We start from the raw sequence: 17,532 nt of genomic DNA, 5'->3' as shown, positions 1-17,532 counted from the left end.
AGATACAACTGCAAGCAGTCAGGACATTCATCGCGGGACTAAGAAGTGCAGCAACTAAAAATGCACTGTACTCCAGAGCCTGCACCAACATCATGGAAGAATATGGTATCGCGAGAACCATGTAACATGACTCACAATATCATCAGCTAGAATATATACCACGGGTATCACAGATGAGGCAACCCATGATGCAAGTATACCAACAGTTACAGCTGTATCAACAGCAAAGACAACCACCAGTCGAACCTATGGATGTAGACTCATCAGGACGATTCCGTAGGCATGCACAGCATACGCAAAAAAATCAACAACAAGAATATCCTCAGCGACAGCTGCCGCCTCAACAAAGACCCAATAATCCATTCAGGCAGTTGTACAAAACTTTGGCCAACAGTTCAAGCGATCACGGGATGAGACATCACTTGCACCACAAAGTAAGGCCCAACGAGTGAACCAGATCAAAGAAGATGAAGACGAGGATGCAGGATCTTTATATAATGAGGTATCTAGCATCTATTATACTTGTAACAAACCGAAACATTTTTTATAAGGCATCACGGTCTTCCAACACTCCGACGTACTGCACCACAAGTAGTTATGTAAATAAAGACTATCCATTTGCAGAAAGGATAAGACTAGATAAACCAATAAAATTTAATACACTACATGGAACTTCAGTAGTAACACATAAAAGAGAAATTAACTTAGTAGGGTTTGATTTGGATTTTTATGAAACCGCAGATCTAAAAGAATTCGACATACTATTAGGGGGAGACGCCTTACGTAAAATGAAAACTAGAATAGATCTGTTTGACTACTCGGCAACATTTGAACAGGAGAATACTCTACAGAATAGGAATCAAGAAAGAATTAACTATACGATAGGGAATGAAACCTATGAAAAAGAAATACACGAGCTAATGAAGAATAATTTTAATAATGGAATATTAGATTTCGTAAAGCAAGAAATAGAAAAATTATTAAAAAATAACATTATTAAAGAAAGCAAGAGTCTATCTTCTTCTTCTTAATTGGCGTAGACACCGCTTACGCGATTATAGCCGAGTTAACAACAGCGCGCCAGTCGTTTCTTCTTTTCGCTACGTGGCGCGAATTGGATATTCCAAGCGTAGCCAGGTCCTTCTCCACTTGGTCCTTCCAACGGAGTGGAGGTCTTCCTCTTCCTCTGCTTCCCCCGGCGGGTACTGCGTCGAATACTTTCAGAGCTGGAGTGTTTTCGTCCATCCGGACAAGCGTAGCCGCTGTCTTTTAATTCGCTGAACTATGTCAATGTCGTCGTATATCTCGTACAACTCACAGTTCCATCGAATGCGATATTCGCCGTGGTCAATGGGCAAAGGACCATAAATCTTTCTCAGAACCTTTCTCTCGAAAACTCGCAACGCCGCCTCATCAGTTGTTGTCATCGTCCAAGCCTCTGCACCATATAGCAGGACGGGAATTATGAGCGACTTATAGAGTTCGTCGAGAGAGAACTTTACTTTTCAATTGCCTACTCAGTCCGAAGTAGCACCTGTTGGCAAGAGCAATACTGGTTCCTAAATAGACGAAATTATCTACAACTTCAAAGTTATGACTGTCAACAGTGACGTGAGAGCCAAGTCGCGAGTGCGATGACTGTTTGTTTGATGACAGGAGATATTTCGTCTTGCCCTCGTTCACTGCCAGACCCATTTTCTGTGCTTCCTTGTCCAGCCTGGAGAAAGCAGAACTAACGGCGCGGGTGTTAAGGCCGATGATATCAATATCATCGGCATACGCCAGCAGCTGTACACTCTTATAGAAGATGGTACCTTCTCTATTTAGTTCTGCAGCTGGAACTATTTTCTCCAGAAGCAGATTGAAAAAGTCGCACGATAGGGAGTCGCCTTGTTTGAAACCTCGTTTGGTATCGAACGGCTCGGAGAGGTCCTTCCCGATTCTGACGGAGCTCTTCGTGTTGCTCAACGTCAGTTTACACAGCCGTATTAGTTTTGCGGGGATACCAAATTCAGACATCGCGGCATAAAGGCAGCTCCTTTTCGTGCTGTCGAAAGCAGCTTTGAAATCGACAAAGAGGTGGTGTGTGTCGATTCTCCTTTCACAGGTCTTTTCCAAGATTTGGCGCATGGTGAATATATGGTCGGTTGTTGATTTGCCAGGTCTAAAGCCACACTGATAAGGTCCAATCAGTTTGTTGACGGTGGGCTTTAATCTTTCACACAATACACTCGATAGAACCTTACATGCGATGTTAAGGAGGCTTATCCCACGGTAGTTGGCGCAGATTGTGGGTCTCCTTTTTTATGGATTGGGCAGAGCACACTTAAATTCCAATCGTTGGGCATGCTTTCGTCCGACCATATTTTACAAAGAAGCTGATGCATGCTCCTTATCAGTTCTTCGCCGCCGTGTTTGAATAGCTCGGCCGGTAATCCATCGGCTCCCGCCACTTTGTTGTTCTTCAGACGTGTAATTGCTATTCGAACTTCTTCATAGTCGGGCAATGGAACGTCTGCTCCATCGTCATCGATTGGGGAATCGGGTTCGCCTTCTCCTGGCGTTGTGCGTTCACTGCCATTCAGCAGGTTGGAGAAGTGTTCCCTCCATAATTTAAGTATGTTCTGGGCATCGGTGGCTAGATCACCTTTGGGGGTTCTACAAGAGTATGCTCCGGTTTTGAAACCTTCTGTAAGCCGCCGCATTTGTTCGTAGAATTTTCGAGCATTACCCCTGTCGGCCAGCTTATCAAGCTTTTCGTACTCACGCATTTCGGCCTCTTTCTTTTTCTGTCTGCAGATGCGTCTCACTTCCTTCTTCAACTCTCGGTGTCTATCCCATCCCGCACGTGTTGTGGTCGATCGTAACGTTGCGAGGTAGGCAGTCTGTTTTCTCTCCGCTGCGACACGGCACTCCGTCGTCGTTGTTCTTTTGCACTTTCCGAAAACCAATGGTTTCGGTTGCAGCTGTACGTAAGGAGTTTATACCGAGTTGTTGACGAGTGCTCTCAGAGAGCAGGAGTGCAAGCCGAGTAGAAAATCGTTCGGCAGTCTGTTGTGATTGCAGCTTCTCGACTTCGAACCCTCCTTGTGTTTGTTGACGTGCGTTTTTTGCTGCACAGAGGCGGGTGCGAATCTTGGCTGCAACAAGATAGTGGTCCGAGTCGATGTTAGGACCACGGAGCGTACGCACGTCTAGAACACTGGAAACGTGTCTTCCGTCTATCACAACATGATCGATCTGGTTGGTGGCTTTTCGATCCGGAGACAGCCAGGTAGCTTGATATATCTTCTTGTGCTGGAATCTAGTACCACAGATAACCATATTTCGGGCCTCAACCCATTTGGGGATGTTTCGTCGTGGAGGCTGAACTTACCGACCGTAGGGCCAAATATACCTTCTTTGCCCACCCTGGCGTTAAAGTCGCCAAGCACGATTTTGACATCGTGGCGGGGGCAGCTGTCATAAGCGCGCTCCAAGCGCTCATAGAAGGCATCTTTGGTCACATCGTCCTTCTCTTCCGTCGGGGCGTGGGCGCAAATCAGCGATATGTTCAAGAACCTCGCTTTGATGCGGATTGTGGCTAGACGTTCATTCACCGGAGTGAATGATAGTACTCGGCGACGGAGTCTCTCTCCCACCACGAATCCAACACCAAACTTGCGCTCCTTTATATGGCCACTGTAGTAAATGTCACAAGGACCTATTCGTCTCTGTCCTTGTCCCGTCCATCGCATTTCTTGGACGGCGATGATGTCAGCCTTTATTTTCGCGAGGACATCAACCAGCTGGGCAGCGGCACCTTCCCAATTAAGGGTCCGGACATTCCAGGTGTATGCCCTAATTTCGTAGTCCTTATTTCGTTTGCCATGGTCGTCATCAAAAGAGGGTTCTCTCGTCCGAGGCTTGCTGTTCCTTATCATGGGGGGTGTTTTTTACGTGGCGGGTCCCAAACCCAGCGCACAACCCTATGTAGGGAATGTTTCGCCTTCTCACTTTAGCAAGCCTTCGAACGGATGTTCTTAGGCTACCCAGAGGATACTTGGTCAAAGACCGGAAGTTGTGTAAAAGAATCGTTTCTGGCCACTCCCAAGTGAATGGCGATCAGAGAACTTTCCTCACTTGCGTGAACTTCTACACATGACTCCATCCTCCAAGCAAGAGTCCATACAACTCACCAATATGGACAGTTTCAAAGAAAGGACTAGACGAAGAGGGAAAACCAAAGAAACGTATGGTGATAGACTTTCAGAAACTGAATAAGCAAACGATCGCAGATAGATATCCAATTCCAGATATAACAATGACGTTACAGAATTTAGGGAAAGCAAGATATTTTACAACAGTAGATTTGGAATCTGGATTCCACTAAATATTAATTAAACCAGAATATAGGGAAAAAACAGCCTTCTCGGTAAATGGAGCTAAATATGAGTTCCTTCGATTACCGTTTGGATTAAAGAACGCTCCGGCAACATTTCAGAGATGTGTGGATGATATTCTCCGAACATATATTGGGAAGTGTGCATATGTCTATATCGACGACGTCTTGATCTACTCTGCTGACCCAGAGCAACATATCAAAGATGTTACAAATATAGTACAAACACTACTTTCCGCAAATATAAAGATTTCGGAAGAAAAATCAATTTTTTTTCAAACCACAACTGAATTTCTGGAACACATAATCCATAACGGAAGAATCACCGCGGACCCTAGTAAGATAGACGCAATAAATACATATAAAACACCCGAAAATTTAAAGGAACTACGATCGTTCTTGGGACTAGCATCCTATTACAGGAAATTTGTTAAAAATTTTGCACATATATGCAAAGGCCTCACCATTTATTTAAAAGGAGAAAATGGGAGCATCTCAAAAAATAAAAGTACTAATGTAATGATTAAACTAGATAAAGAAGCGACGAAAGCTATAGAAGAAATAAAAACTAGGTTAAAAGAAAAAGTAGAACTTTACCAACCAGATTTTGAAAAGGGATTCGACTTAGCCACGGATGCAAGTAACTACGCAATAGGCGCAGTATTAAGGCAAGGAAAGAACCCAATCAGCTTTATATCAAGAACGTTGACTACAACAGAACAAAATTACTCGACAAATGAGAAGGAAATGTTAGCGATAGTATGGGCACTACAAAAACTTAGGAATTACCTCTATGGGATAGCTAACTTAACGATTTATACAGATCACCAATCACTAATTTTCTCTATATCCGAGAAAAATCCCAACACAAAACTAAAACGATGGAAAAATTTAATTGAAGAATACGGAGCTAAGCTAAAATACAAACCAGGACATGAAAATGTAGTTGCAGACGCATTATCCCGACAAGTATTTACACTCTCCGGCACTTCAATACATTCAGCGGAATCATCTGCTTTACGTAATATAAAAATGGTAACAAAACCATTTAATTTCTTCCGCACACAAATCGAACTCATCTCAGCAAACGAGATTACAAAAACTTCCGCTACAATTTTTCCACGCCACGAACGTTATGAGATTAGATAAAAGACTAACGAATACCTGATAGAAACATTGAAGCAAATTATGAAACCAAAAATAGTGACAGCTTTTCACTCAACGTAAGAGAACTGGCACCTAATAAAAGAAAGTATAGCATCAGTATTCGCAACATATTTTAAAGTATTCACGCAAACAAAACTAAAAGACATAACTGAACAAATAGATAGAGAAAACATACTAGAGTTTACGCATAAGAACGCCCTAAATAATTATAAAGAGATATTGGAAACATGCTATTGACCAACGTTAAAGAAAGACACGGAATTAGTAGTAAAAAACTGTGAGAACTGTACAGAAAACAAATACGAAAGAAATCCCATCAAACAACTCTTAGGCAAAAGTACGACAGCAGAAAAACCAGGTACATCCATACAGATGGATATATTTAATATAGACAGCACGAATTATCTCTCGTGTATAGACAGACTAACAAAATATGCATATTTTAGAAAACTACACAGCAAAGTACAGTTTTACGAAATTATAGAAAAAGTAATAACACAAATATTTCCGAACTGCACGGAATTAATGATAGACAATGAAAACGTTTTCGTCGGCGTAGGCACGACAGCATTGCTCAACAGACTACAAATACGACATACGCGCACAGCAAACGGTCATTCGACATCAAACGCGCAAGTAGAAAGGTTGCACTCAACAATCACGGAGATAGCAAGAACATTAGCTAAAGATAGAGCAGTCACAACGCAGGAAGAAATATATTCTGCAATACACGAATACAATAGAACAATTCATTCGGTCACTCAAAGGAAACCAGTGGATTTATTTTTTAACCAAAATCTAGAGGAACAAGTAAGGAAGGGCTAAGTTCGGGTGTCACCGAACATTTTATACTCTCGCATGGTAAAGTGATAATCGAGATTTCATTATTCGTCATTTAAATATTTTTCAAATACCGTATTTTTGTAAAGTTTTATTCCGCTATCATCATTGGTTCCTGATGTTTATACTCGTATTATACAGAGAAGGCATCAGATGGAATTCAAAATAGCTTTATATTAGAAGAAGGCGTGGTTGCGAACCGATTTCACCCATATTTCGTACATGTCATCAGGGTGTTAAGAAAACATTATATACCGAATTTCATTGAAATCGGTCTAGTAGTTCCTGAGATATGGTTCTTGGTCCATAAGTGGGCGGCGCCACGCCCATTTTCAATTTTTAAAAAAAGCCTGGATGCAGCTTCCTTCTGCCACTTCTTCCGTGAAATTTAGTGTTTCTGACGTTTTTTATGAGTCGGTTAACGCACTTTTAGTGATTTTCAACATAACCTTTGTATGGGAGGTGGGCGTGGTTATTATCCGATTTCTTCCATTTTTTTGAACTGTACATGGAAATGCCTGAAGGAAACGACTCTGTAGACTTTGGTTGACATAGCAGAGAGTAGTTTCCGAGATATGTACAAAAACTTAGTAGGGGGCGGGGCCACGCCCACTTTTCCAAAAACAATTGCGTCCAAATATGCCCCTCCCTAATGCGATCCTTTGTGCCAAATCTTTATTTATTATGACACTTTATAGGTTTTCGGTTTCCGCCATTTTGTGGGCGTGGCAGTGGGTCGATTTGGCCCATCTTCGAACTTAACCTTCTTATGGAGCCAAGGAATACGTGTACCAAGTTTCATCATGATATCTCAATTTTTATCTGCCAAGCTTACTGCACGACGGACAGACGGACGGACAGGTGACAGATATCCGGATTTCGACTCCCACTTCGTCGCCTCGCTGATCACTTTGGTATATATAACCCTATATCTGACTCTTTTAGTTTTAGGACTTGCAACAATCAACCGTGGTGAGACATTAGAACTATGGAATATTTCGTTAGCATTGTTGGGAGAGTATAAAAAGAAGTGATAGAAAATATTAAACAAAGATAGGAGTTCATGCTAAATTATCATAATAAAAAAAGAGCTCAAAAGGATTACGCTCCAGGACAAATAATATACGAAAAAAGCAGTAGACGCGAAAAATATATGAAACGTTGCATAAAAGATATTGTGAAAGAAAACAGAGAAAATACCGTTTTAACCACGAAAAACAAATTAGTGCACAAAGACAACATTCGAAATGTATTACCTAACGTTAATAATACTAACCCTAATCGACAAAACAATCCAATATGAGACAACGAAAATCAAGGATAGGAAGTTCGTTTTAACAGAGACATACCCTTCATATGTTTATACTCAATCATATGGTAAGCCTAACAAAAATACTTTAACACTACGAGGAATTACACTCATCGGCAACTTCAGCGAAAACCCAACATGCAGATCTCGCACTAAAAAATAGAATAGAAATATTAAAAAACCAATTACACAAGTCTACAAATAAAAAGCGAAAAAATGCAACTGTCTTGGCTATGCGTGCATCGTTATCTTTGAAGGTTCCTAAGTTTGAATTAGAAGGTAAAAAAAAACATCACGTCCAGTTTTCCAGTTACATAAAAAAAAGTCTCTTTGAAGAAATATTTGAAAAATGCCCTGTTGACTAATATACTGATAAAATTTAAAAATAAAAAAAAGTTTTTACTTTATGTAAGACGTTTATCATATCGTGTAATAACTACATATAACTATTGAACCTGTTTTGTAGATTTCCTTTTTGCAAATGGCGATTTTTTCTTGTATTCTCTATTACTTCTCTCATTAGGAACCAACAATAATCCCCCATCATTGCAGGATCCCAGCGGCCTTGATATCTCTGTTCCATTGTTAAAATATCTTGGTGGAACCTCTCTCCCTGTTCATCACTGACGGAACCCAAATTTTGTGGAAAAAAACTCAAATGTGAATGTAAAAAATGAATTTTTAGTGACATTCTGCAACCCATTCTTTGGTAGGTTTCCAGCAACTCGTCGATTAGTTCCTCATACGTGTTAGACTTTTTGTTTCCTAAAAAATCCGTGACAGTGCTTCTAAATGATATCCAGGCTTTACGTTGAACGGGGTTTAGTTTCTCTTCAAACTGCTTGTCCCTCAGAATTTTTCGGATTTGGGGTCCAATGAAAATTCCTTCTTTTAGCTTGGCGTCACTTAACTTCGAGAAAACTTCTTTGAGGTATTTGAAAGCTTCGCTATTCTTATCTAAAGCTTTAACAAAGTTTTTCATCAATCCGAGTGTTATGTGTAAAGGGGGCAGCAAAACCTTACGAGGGTCAACTAGAGGTATATTCTTGATGTTAGCTTCACCCGGCACGAAATCACCTCTTTGCGGCCAATCTTTTATTTTGTAATGTTTTTCTGTTGCTCTACTGTCCCAAAGGCACAAAAAACAGCAGTATTTAGTAAATCCCCCTTGAAGCCCAAGAAGTAGTCCTATGACTTTAAGATCACCACATATCTGCCACTTGTATGTGTTGTAGTTTGTGTAATTCAAAATCAATGACATACTTTCATAAGTTTCCTTCATATCAACAGCGTGGGAAAGTGGAATTGAAGATTTAGTTTGCCATTATGTAGCAAAACTGCTTTTAAACTTTTCTTAGATGAGTCTATGAATAAACGCCACTCTTCTGGATAATGTTGATAGCCGAACTTCTCCATAACACTTGCAGGATCAGTACAAAAGCAAATTTTGTCTCGAAATGTAAAGAAAGAGGCAAACTCTTCATTACGGTATCTAAACGCGGTGACCTTTGTACCTTTGGCCAGTAAATTCCACTGCTGTAACCTTGACGATAAAAGTTCTGCATGTTGTTTAGATAAGTTAAGGTCACGCACTAAATCATTAAGATCAGGCTGCTCGATCAAATGTATTTTTTTTTTTTCTTCTTCATCTTCGGAAATCTGATACACAGGAGACTCTTTGCTTCTTTTACGGGATATAATATTATCTTCTATAGCATCATCAACAGCACAACGTCCAAGTTCTGTATCTAAGTCCTGTGGCAACGATGAAACGGGAATTGGTAAATTTTCGCCAGGTTCGTTTAGCTGAAGATATGTCGGGATATTGAATTTTGTGCTTATTTTTTTTTTGAAAATCCACATACGTTTGTCATACAAAAATAGCAATCGGTAGTATGGTTTGTCGGCTCACACCAGATCATCGGAATAGCAAAGGGCATTGATGATCTATTTCCATTAAGCCAGTGGCTTAAGTTTGACATACAAGTCTGGCAACAATTATGAGGAGTCCAATTCCGATCTTGATTCGCTATAGGAAAACCAAAATACTTGAGATATGCTAATTCAGTCACTTTAGTTATTAATCTGGCATGAGATTTAGGTGTATACAAACCACAAACATAACAAAATGAATCCAGTCGATGTATTACAACCGTTTTATCGTACTTTAGACATTTTAATCAAAAAAATCTCACTTTCCACGGCTATCGCAATAAATATACAATTACCTTCAAGTTTTAAATTGATAAACAAGAAAGAATACAGATAAGACATACGAGAAATGTCATAAATACTCTCGACTAACAAATAACTCAAAGTATATATGGATTTGGCGCAAGTAGAACAAAAAATTTGCTTAATACTACGTAAAAAAATAATTTTGAAATTCTTAAAAATCTTACGTGGTACGGAATTTTTAAATATGAATTGATTATTAGTACACCTAATTTAATATAAAAACACCAATAGCCAATCAGTTGCATATTGCCTGTAGACTAGTGTTATGAATTAGGAGACAGAAAAGAAGTATTAATTTTCTAGGATCAATACTTAGTTTTGTAACAGGGGTACCAGACCATGATGATGCGGTAGAGATTAAAACTCAAATCAACGACATAATAGAAAACAAAAATAAACAACGACTAATAAATATGCACTTTGAAAAACTTTTAGAAACCTTTAGCTATAAAACAATCCAATCGCAAACAATGCTTCAGGAGATCTATAAAGAATTACAAGACCTAACTTTAACGATCAACTTCGCAAAAAACAAAAATTTCTATTCAGCATCACTGAATATGAAAGACATAGAATAAGTTATGAAATTGGAAAACAACGAAGTTCCGGTAATAAATATAATGGAATGGAATTGTAGAATAGGGGATACATTTATAATAGTATACAAATATCCCGTAATCAGTAAAAATGTGAAACATATGACATAACACCAATTTCATACAGACATGGAAAAAATCAAATGGACAAACAAATAGCGAAATGTAACCAACAAATCAAACGAATAGACAAATGTAAAAACATCATGTCAAAATTAATTTGTAAAGAAACACTACCAGATATGTGCACCCTTCCAATGTTATTAAATAATAAAGCACAATGCAACACGATAGAAGAAAAGAATGAAGATATATTAGAAATAAGTTCAGGTAATGTATTAGTAAACGGACTTAACCAAGTAAATAATGAAACATTAAAAAGAAATTATTTGATACAGTTTAAAGAAAATATAAAAATTAATGACATAACGTTCCACCATCAAGATGAGGAGATTAAAAAATACATTTTATCTCAAGGAGATCAAAACATAGAAATTTTAGACATACTTAGTCCAGAATCAAAATATAAATTTAATAACATAGAAAAACTGCACAAATTCATTATTCCATTCGAGGAACAACCGATAAGGAATACTTGCATAGCCATATTTACTCTCTGCATAATCATTGTACTTACATACTTAGAAATTAAGTTAACCTATGCCTATGTTAAAGGAAGAAGAGCAGAAAAATATGAACAAATCCTGAAATCACAAGGAATGGAACATCTAATAAAGAAAGATGCTATCACCGCAGTGAGAAGGAAAAGATCAGGAGATCTTTTTATTAATGGAGGGGGGAGTTAATACCTTCACCTATATATATAATATATATATGTAACAATATCACCTAACAACAGCATATCACGCACATACAACATGAACAATCAAACAAAGGGAGATAACATCATGCCACAAGAATCTACAGCAAATATCACGACACCTAAAACAACTAATCACAGCACGCCACGCTACATCAGTATAAAGCTATAAATACAGTGTATCGCGCGAGTTACGTCAGTAACAACGACGGCAGCTCCAACTCCAAAACCACAGCTAAGGCTTAACCTTCACAATTAAAAAAACAATGCACGAAAATACATATAAACAATCAAAAATGAAATATGACGATTAAGCATAAACAGCAGTTTTTATTATTGTCGCTTATTACTTTGTAGCGACACTTACACAATTTATGTACAAAACGACACTTAAGCAATTTGCTTGCATAAGGGTCGTTCACTTTATTATTGTTTATATTACTTTTCGAGCAGATGCAGATGCAGATATGCAGAATTTGTACACAAACAAATACAGAATATTTTATCGTATAACAGCTTAACAGCTGAACAATTTTTATTATAAATAGCAGTGACATTGACATTTTCAGTTTAGTTCAGAAGAACCAATAAAGAAGAGTGAAATTAAATATAACTTTGTGTTTTTATTTAACCAACACACTTAACTCGCGCACTGTGTGTTCTTTTTTCAACTCAGTTTAATATAAACCTTAGATATAGTCAGATGTATTGTATAATACTTTTATATTAAATAAAGAGAAACCCAGGAGTAATATCCTGGTAAAATATATATTTTTAAGAATTGCCTAAATAGCATTCTTAATTCGAACGTGGGGTGGTTTTTAAAAAGATGTGAATCTATTGAGTTATGTTCAAAAACAAAACTAAATTATCTTTATTTCACTTATATTTATACAATTGATATCTTAAGCATAGATAAAGAGTTTCATCTTACATTCTAATAAGTACAGACTTAGGTGTTAGATGATGTGCTGTCTAATTCTACTTAAAGCGTGCCATAAGTTATAGTTTATGGCCACTTCCTTATTGGCGATGTGTCAATAACATATTTGACACATTCGTTTAATAACACAGTGATAGCTTTTTTCAAAGAAAAAGACAAGACCAAATTCGACGGTTTCCCCTATTACGGGTCCTACGAATCGAACTGCATCATTACTTTTTTGAGTTACAATCATGGTTTCATACAAAAATTTTTGTTGAGATTTTTCATCAAAGTGGCTCATTGTAAGAAAAAAGGCACAGTTTTCTTCGGTCTCTAACTTTTTTAATGTTGACTTTTTTGGTAAACTTTCTTTGTCAAAGCTTCTCAGAATAAGTCCGTCTTTAAGTTCTTAGATGACTGTAAACCCCAAAATCAATGTTTTTTGTGTCCTTATAGCCAATATGTCGAAAAAACTCAAATTTAATTCATTTTTTTTAATGTTTTTTCCCTCACGTTTCGTCAATATTTTAATTTACCCTTTGATACTTATACATTAAGCGACATCTTGTAATAGTAAGAAACTTAAGCAAAGACAACGTTCTGAGCAAACTAACCATTAGAAAAAAACTTAACAAAATTTGTATTTTTTAAAAAAGCTACACTAACTATGTTTGTGTGCTGTTTTATTTTTTTGTATCTTATAAGTGTTATCAATAGGTATCATAAATTTGTACACTATATTTAAATTAAATTTAATAAGACTCATCTATCAATGTCCAACACAAATCAGCAAGCAACGAGCCAAGCTTTTCGCCGCTGTACCAATGCTCAAAAGGGGCGGCGACTTGGTGAAATCTTTCTCCATTCTCATCGGATTCAGTCGGAACTTGTTGCTCAAAATGGCCCTTGTGATGGTGAAGGAAATGAATTTTTAAGGACATATTCACGCATATTTCTTCAAAAGCGTCTACCATGTCATCCACATATTTTTTCCAATCTTCAGACCGGTGCACTCCTAAGCAATGGTTTATAACGGTCATAACGGAGTTCCAGGCAATTTTTTTTTTTGGCCTTAGAAGTTCTCCGAATTTTGCGTTCTTCATAAGTTTTCTTATATCGGGGCCATTGAGAACACCTGAAAATAATGTATCAACATAACATTCGTTCTATTAAAAGACTTAAAATACCTTCTTTTATTTTCGCAACACTTAGTCTTGGAAATATTTCTGTCAAACATTTAAAAGCTTCGGCATCTAGATTTATTGCTTTTATGAAATTTTTGACAGTTCCCAATTTTATGTGCAGTGGTGGTAGCAAAATTTTATTAGCTGGTATCAGCGGAATATGGATAACATTTGCCACATTTAAATGAAATTCTGTGCGAAGCTTCCAATCACGCATTCTATATTGGTTTCCGCGGTACCTTGTGTCCCAATGACAAATGAAGCATATATTTTTTGTGTATCTTGCCTGCAAACCAGTAAGCAAGGCGATAACTTTTAAATCCGCACATATCTTACATTGATGCTACTGATACTGAACTCTGTCCAAAATTAATTTCATTGCTTCGTATGTTTCCTTTGTGTTGGAGCTTATGGCGATTAGAACCGGATTTTTTGTGTTATCCACATACAGCAATACTGCTTTTAAACTAGTTTTCGACGAGTCAATAAACAAGCGCCTTTGCTCTGGTTTGTACTCACAGTTCATGTATTGCATAAGACCAGGAATATTTTTACAATACGAAAAAGTATTGTCGCCATTAACCTCAAAGAAATCTAAAAGCTCCTCCTGTCTTTTGCGGTATCCATACACCTTCACATCTTTAGACAATATATTTACCGATCGAAGATGATGTGCTAGGCAAATCGCTTGTCTTTGTGATAATTTCAGCTGTCGTACCATCGTATTCAAACGGGCTTGGGAAATCTCCAAGTGACGACATGGGCTTTCAACTTCGGTTGGGTTATACATTGAGAGTAGATCTGTAGGCTCGGTGGAAAATGTTGGCGAAATATATCTGTCAGTTGAACTTGGACATCTTGGTATCGGAACATTTTCTGAGTGAGATACTGGTAGCTGTGCAGATTGAACACTTTTGTAAACTGTGTTTTTTTTGTTGAGTCTTGCAAATTTGTTCTTGGACGCGTAGCAGTTACCAGTATGATGCCCTTGTGGATCTATCCAAATCATTGGGATGCCGAACCCCATTTTTAGGCACAGTCTTTTTGACCAGTTATGCAGGTTGTTGTTGCATTGCGTGCAAATGGTATTTGGCACCCAATCTACGTCTCTTATAACGGGCAAATCGAAATATTCCTCGTAGATGCCGGCAGTTCCCGAAGATATTTTGCGTCTACTCCGAGGGCTTGTAAATTTTCCACATACGTAGCAGAACAACGATAGGCCAATTGGACACTTATTCATTTTAATTTATTTTCTTAATAAACAAGGCGCTAAAACAATGTTCTTTCCGCGATGTCAAAGTCAAATTAACTACTGCAATCTATGCTTAAATTTTGACTCCTAGGCAAGCATTTAACGTTTCTTTCAAACGTTACTTGTTGTTATTTCTAATCAGTGCAGTGGTTAAAAGCTTGACTCGTTGCTTGCTGATTTGTGTTGGACATTGATAGATGAGTCTTATTAAATTTAATTTAAATATTGTGTACAAATTTATGATACGTATTGATAACACTTATAAGATACAAAAAAAATAAAACAGCACACAAACATAGTTAGTTTAGCTTTTTTAAAAAATACAAATTTTGTTAAATTTTTTTTCTAATGGTTAGTTTGCTCAGAACGTTGTCTTTGCTTAAGTTACTTACTATTACACGATGTCACTTAATGTATAAGTATCAAAGGGTAAATTAAAATACTGACGAAACGTGAGGGAAAAAACATTAAAAAAAATGGATTAAATTTCATTTTTTTCGACATATTGGCTATAAAGGCACATCTAAGAACTTAAAGACGGACTTATTCTGAGAAGCTTTACCAAAGAAAGTTTACCAAAAAAGTCAACATTAAAAAAGTTAGAGACCGAAGAAAAATGTGCCTTTCTCTTACATCGGGCCACTTTTATGAAAAACTTCAACAAAAATTTTTGTACGAAACCATGATTGTAACTCAAAAAAGTAATGATGCAATTCGATTCGTAGGACCCGAAATAGAGGGAAACCGTCGAATTCGGTCTAGTCTTTTTTTTGACTATCACAGTGTAATGAATTTATATGAATATTGTTTACTTTAGGCAAAAGTGCCCTTAGCTATCGTTGGCGTTAACTTTATTATTTATTTCAGGCATAAGTGCCGTTGGCTATTGGTGGCGTTAACTTGCATGGAAAATGGAAAGTGTAAGAAAAATGTCTTAAAGCTGCTTACGAATGTCACTATCGCAGATGTTGACAATTATCCAATGTACCGGCGCAGAAATACTGAGAATGGCGGCCACACATTTACACTGCAATGGCCCAGTTTTACAAATCCAGTAGAATTTGATAATCAGTGGGTGGTACCATATTCACCATTGCTTTCAAAAACTCATGAGGCTCATATCAGTATCGAGCTTTGCAGTTCTGTAAAATCAATTAAGTACATTTGTAAATATATATCAATAAAGGCAATGATTTGGCCATATTTGAAGTAAAAATATAAATAACAATAATGAAATAACACTATATCAAATGGATAGATACATTAGCAGCAACGAAGCTATTTGGCATATTCTTAGCTTTCCCATACACGAGAGCATCTTGCAGTCTATCTTTGAAAATTGTCAATGTGTATCCTTCACAGAAGAAAATGTTCTCCAAAGAGCTCCTGAGGTTCCAAAAACAACACTAACTGAATTTTTTACATTATATCAAAAATGTGATATTTTTGGCCAATTCGCAAAGACATTGATACATAGTGATGTTCTACGTCATTTCACATGGAACAAACCCGGTAAAAAAAATGGGAGCCACGAAAACAAGTAAAACCACATTGCTACATTATATAACAAAAACTTATGAAATAAATTTGTGTTTATCGATTAACTATTATGAATAAAATAAGTCAGTAACATGAGAAGCAAACGGAAGCTCGATAACCAAATTTAGTTACTTATATCCTGGAGCCTTAGCACCTCTTATCATCAAAATACATATACCATACACTGCGATTTAATGCATAGCAAATTTAATAATATAGCTGTGTGATAATACCTACACGTATATATTTTAATTAAAGTTTTGAACAATCAATCACTAATTATTTAAAAGCCAAAATAATTTTACTGTATCTTCACTATAATATGAATTTAATTTACACCTCAGTCTAAGTAAGACGCGGCTGGTTATCCTAACATCAAAAATTTAAAAAGTAAGAATAATAGAATATTTTGTTGCAAGTTATTTGTCTATTGATAAGATAGCTTACATCTCAATTTTCAATCACAATGTTATTTTATTTCAAATTCTTTGTGTACTAGTAGGCAGTCACAATTGTCCCTTAGCTCCAAAAGATTCTAACCGATGGTGATAATTATTGATTGGATTGAATTCAATAAATGGCGCTATGTTAAAAATACAAATATACATAATAGCATAATAACTACCTATTGCTGAAACTGTTTTAATAAGACACACAAATGGATAATCAGCATATGTAAGTAATTTTGCAAATTTTAGATATATATATATGTACTTATATATAAAATAATTTCATATGTATATTCCTAGGCGTACAAAAACGGAAAGGACAACTCAGGAGCAGCTGCAACATTATGTAATGTTTTGCAAGCAGCATCCTGAGTTGCAAGGGGGGAAGCTAACTCCGACCAACCCTCAAGGGCTGCAAATACTGTGGTCGGAGTTAGCAGATAATTTAAATGCCTTAAGAGGTCCAACTCGGTCGGCAGCAATGAGGAGGGCGGTAAGTTCATAAATGCTTGCGTATGTTTCACATCATTAAAATATGTTTCCATAGTCCTTAATGCATTGGAAACATCAGTTGCGATCGCGAGCGCGCAAACTGAAGGCACATGCGCTAGCGACTGGTGGAGGCTCTCCGATAAATGGAATAACTGAGTTCGAGGAGCAAGCCATTTCAACTTTTGGGGCAGCAGCGGTGGATGGATTGCCGGGTGTTGCAACTTTGGGTCACCAGGAATATTTTAATTTAATATTTGTCGGACTATATATTTTATTTTTACATGAGGCAATAATTGATCCGTTTTATACTTACAGGTTTTGCAGCCGTTGTATTTAA

General features: G+C 37.2%; 1 protein-coding gene across 1 annotated transcript; it reads left to right on the top strand.

Annotated features, from left to right (window-relative positions):
• Positions 1-15,512: 15,512 nt before the first annotated feature.
• On the top strand, positions 15,513-17,532 carry LOC120781972. Its single transcript, XM_040114145.1, has 3 exons — positions 15,513-16,929; positions 17,004-17,196; positions 17,251-17,532. Exons 1-3 carry the CDS (start codon positions 16,913-16,915, stop codon positions 17,530-17,532), a joined length of 492 nt encoding a protein of 163 aa, XP_039970079.1. The 5' UTR covers positions 15,513-16,912.

Source organism: Bactrocera tryoni, unplaced genomic scaffold, assembly GCF_016617805.1.
Source record: "Bactrocera tryoni isolate S06 unplaced genomic scaffold, CSIRO_BtryS06_freeze2 scaffold_800, whole genome shotgun sequence".
Lineage (NCBI taxonomy): Eukaryota > Metazoa > Arthropoda > Insecta > Diptera > Tephritidae > Bactrocera > Bactrocera tryoni.
Note: the sequence above shows the minus strand (reverse complement) of the source record. Positions and strands in the feature narration are given on the sequence as shown.

What these genes read in the sequence shown, in the direction of transcription:
- LOC120781972 (XM_040114145.1), top strand. An exon ending in CGGCAGCAATGAGGAGGGCG is followed by an intron (nt 17,197 to 17,250) that starts GTAAGTTCATAA and finishes ATGTTTCCATAG; the next exon opens with TCCTTAATGCATTGGAAACA.